The sequence below is a fragment of the Mandrillus leucophaeus genome, unplaced genomic scaffold, assembly GCF_000951045.1.
Source record: "Mandrillus leucophaeus isolate KB7577 unplaced genomic scaffold, Mleu.le_1.0 Scaffold224, whole genome shotgun sequence".
NCBI classification, from domain to species: domain Eukaryota; kingdom Metazoa; phylum Chordata; class Mammalia; order Primates; family Cercopithecidae; genus Mandrillus; species Mandrillus leucophaeus.
The window spans coordinates 3,730,797-3,733,740 of NW_012102299.1; the positions used below are offsets into that span (position 1 = coordinate 3,730,797).

General features: G+C 36.0%; 1 protein-coding gene across 4 annotated transcripts in view; it reads right to left on the minus strand.

Annotated features, from left to right (window-relative positions):
- IL1RAP (interleukin 1 receptor accessory protein) overlaps nt 1-2,944 on the minus strand; it is a 156,597-nt gene that overhangs the window by 38,816 nt on the left and 114,837 nt on the right. For all 4 annotated transcript variants that reach the window (XM_011981349.1, XM_011981351.1, XM_011981350.1 and 1 more), the window contains 2 exons: nt 2,697-2,823; nt 662-810 (listed from right to left, as the gene is read on the minus strand). In XM_011981349.1, the coding sequence (XP_011836739.1) occupies nt 662-810; nt 2,697-2,823 (276 nt within the window). The remainder of the gene's footprint in view (nt 1-661; nt 811-2,696; nt 2,824-2,944) is intronic.

Consider the following 2,944-nt stretch of genomic DNA (forward strand, 5'->3'; position numbering starts at 1 on the left):
TGTGGCTACTGGTATATTATAAACCTGCTTAAATACTGATACATAGTGTTTAAAATGATATTATAATTATGTATTTTTTTCTGAAAATAAGCATTTAATACCTTCATTCACCGCATACAATTAGATGGCTGCTATTAGTAATGTTTTACAACTACAGATAATACTTCTAATCATGTTAAAAGATATATAATTCTCTTTCTGTTATTTGTTCAGGAAAAATTCCAAAAGTATTAGGTCAGATGATGAAAACTTTTTTATGACTCTTGAACTCTACCATGAATGATTTTTAAAAGGGTCTTAATAATTCACCAACAATATGTGGCTCTACCAGTTTTTTCTATCTTTGACAGCTTTGAATATTTTCTTTGTTTTTAATTTTTCATAATTGTACAGACACAAAACTGTGTCTCATTGTAATCATGTCGATTTTTTTAGCTACTTTTGGGCATTATGGTACTAACAATATCAAAAACAAAATCTTGAGTATCTTTATATAGATGAAAACTTTCATATTTTTCATTTAAGTTTGATTCATTACTGTGGGTTAGATGCCGTCGGGCTAGGCGCTGGAGCTCTCTTGTTCTCAAGCTCTCCTTTTGTCCTTATTCACCACAAAGTTACATTTGGAGTTGAGAGATTCATCACTGACTGCATCTATTACCTTTCTGCTTCACCGTGGCTGCTTTGGCAACTTCGCCTTTGGCACTTCTAGCATGACAGACATAGCTGCGCTTGAGATCCTCAGAGGTAACTTTCTTGATGCTCAAAATCTGAGTTCTTGTTTCATCTTCCGTTCTACTGTGACTTATACTAGAAATAGAGGGAAGCAAATCAAAGCATTTGAGAGTGACTCAAGAACTATGGACTGTGTATGAATCAGACAAGTAAGCAACCACAGACCCCTACTACAGGTGAGGGCAAGGAAGGGTGATAAGCTGAGCTACCTACAATGCAGCAATTACAAAGTATTAATGGTAAGATTCTAATACTATACTATACCATCTACACTACACACTATGCCATTGTCTAGACCAAATCCCAACACCGGCTTCTTTTTATAGATCTCTCTTCAAAACGAAATGTCTCTTTTGCTTAGATCTCTGAGCCAGAATGCTGTATCAGTTTAGAGAGAAGCTTCTGGGGACAGGTGCTTTTGGGTTTTTATCCAGGATTTGTTAATTTCTGGCTATATACTTTGGGTGAGATAACTAACTTTTTCCAGGTCTTAGGTTCCTCTTTTGGAAAAGAGGGAAGTCGTTAACGCCCACACAGTGCATTACATGTATTAATTTATTCAGGAATTCAGAGGACTGAATACGCTAAGGCATGAATATAAGAATAATGCTTAATAACTATTCATGTAGGTATTATTGTTATCCCATAGGAATAGTCGTTGCATTTCAGTGATTCCCAAAGCATGGATTCTGAACACAGCTAGAATATTGTGGTCAGAAATCTGAAATCTCGTGGTTAAATCCTAATATATAAAAAGAGGAAGCTGTTATGAACAAGTAAACTTTGTAAAAATAAATATATCCAACTGTCAGTGAATCGGAGATCAAGTGCTTTGGGTCCAAGATCAAAATTTAAAATCCCCTTGAACTCCTTTGCTCATCGCAGAGAAAAATCTCTCTGCTTCAGCTGACTGCCATCTAGGTTCTCTTTTTAACTAGGCTTCCTGTCAGGTATGAGAATTTGGTTAAGGGCTCTGATTGGTTTAGCTTAAGCTTAACTCCACTGCTACCTATGAACACTGAGTACGTTTCAATAGCAGCAAGGTGGAACAACACGACTTTCCTTATTATTTATTCACTATTATTATGAGGATGGGATGCAAAGTGTTAACAATTCCTAAAAAGATCAGTGATTCTCCCTGTGAGCCTCCAGCCACATTACTTTGTCATGTAGCTGACCAGCTGCAAAATTTTAATTGGTGCAGTGAGCCAACTGCTGTTTGGTAACGGTGCACTTCATTTACAGTGGAACCTTCTGTCTTCAAGGAGTCACACTTTCCACTTTGCCAATGCCTTAAAAAATCAGGTTTATTTAGGAATAAAATGTTATTTTAAAAGTGAGTTATATTACCACCCATCTACCTTTAAAATAAAATGTAAATTACATAAATATATTTAGTTAATATTAAAAATTACTAATTGTAAATATAACTATAGGTTATATGAGTTAAGAAAGAGGAGAGAGGAAATGCATGTTCACTGCAATGCAAAAAAATAAAACCTAATTACCTAAGGCACAAATACATAGGGCCAGACACTAGGATTGAGAAAAGGAAAAACACAACTACACTGATAGGTTTCCACATACCCACAACCCTCGATCGTGGCCTTTTTATGGATATAAGATATGTATTCCCTCTACTTCCATGTGGGTATCAGAAATGTGTGAATCTTGCTGGGCTTAAGACAATAGAGTGCATGTCCTGTGGACAATCTGATGAAGATGCTCAGCCTCAGAACATTCTAATTCAGTTCTCTACTAGTTATCAGGCAGCATCTGTTCTTCGCATTGCTAGTCCAGTAACCCTGTTTTGGGATGCAGCCACCAAAGATTTGAAAATCTTGCCGATTTTTGTGATAGGGAAAAATGAGAATTTTCATTTTCGTTGAGTAGAACACACATCAGAGATCGTTAAGTTGAGAAAAAAAAGTTAGTCACTCCCTTGCTGGCCCCCATGATACCTTTCATTAATGGTGACATCAATAGGGATGTCATCAGGTTTTTTTCCATCAATGGTCCACCAAACCTCATTGCGAGAATCCATCAGAAAACTAAAATAGACTGTACAGGGGATGAGTAGCTCCTCTCCTGAAAAAAAAAAAAAAAAAAAAGAAAAAAAAAAAAAAAAAAAAAAAAAAAAAAAAGTCTCTGACAATATCCTTTTTAGCCCTAGACCTCCATAGACTGCTCTTCTCCTTTGTTCTTTTCC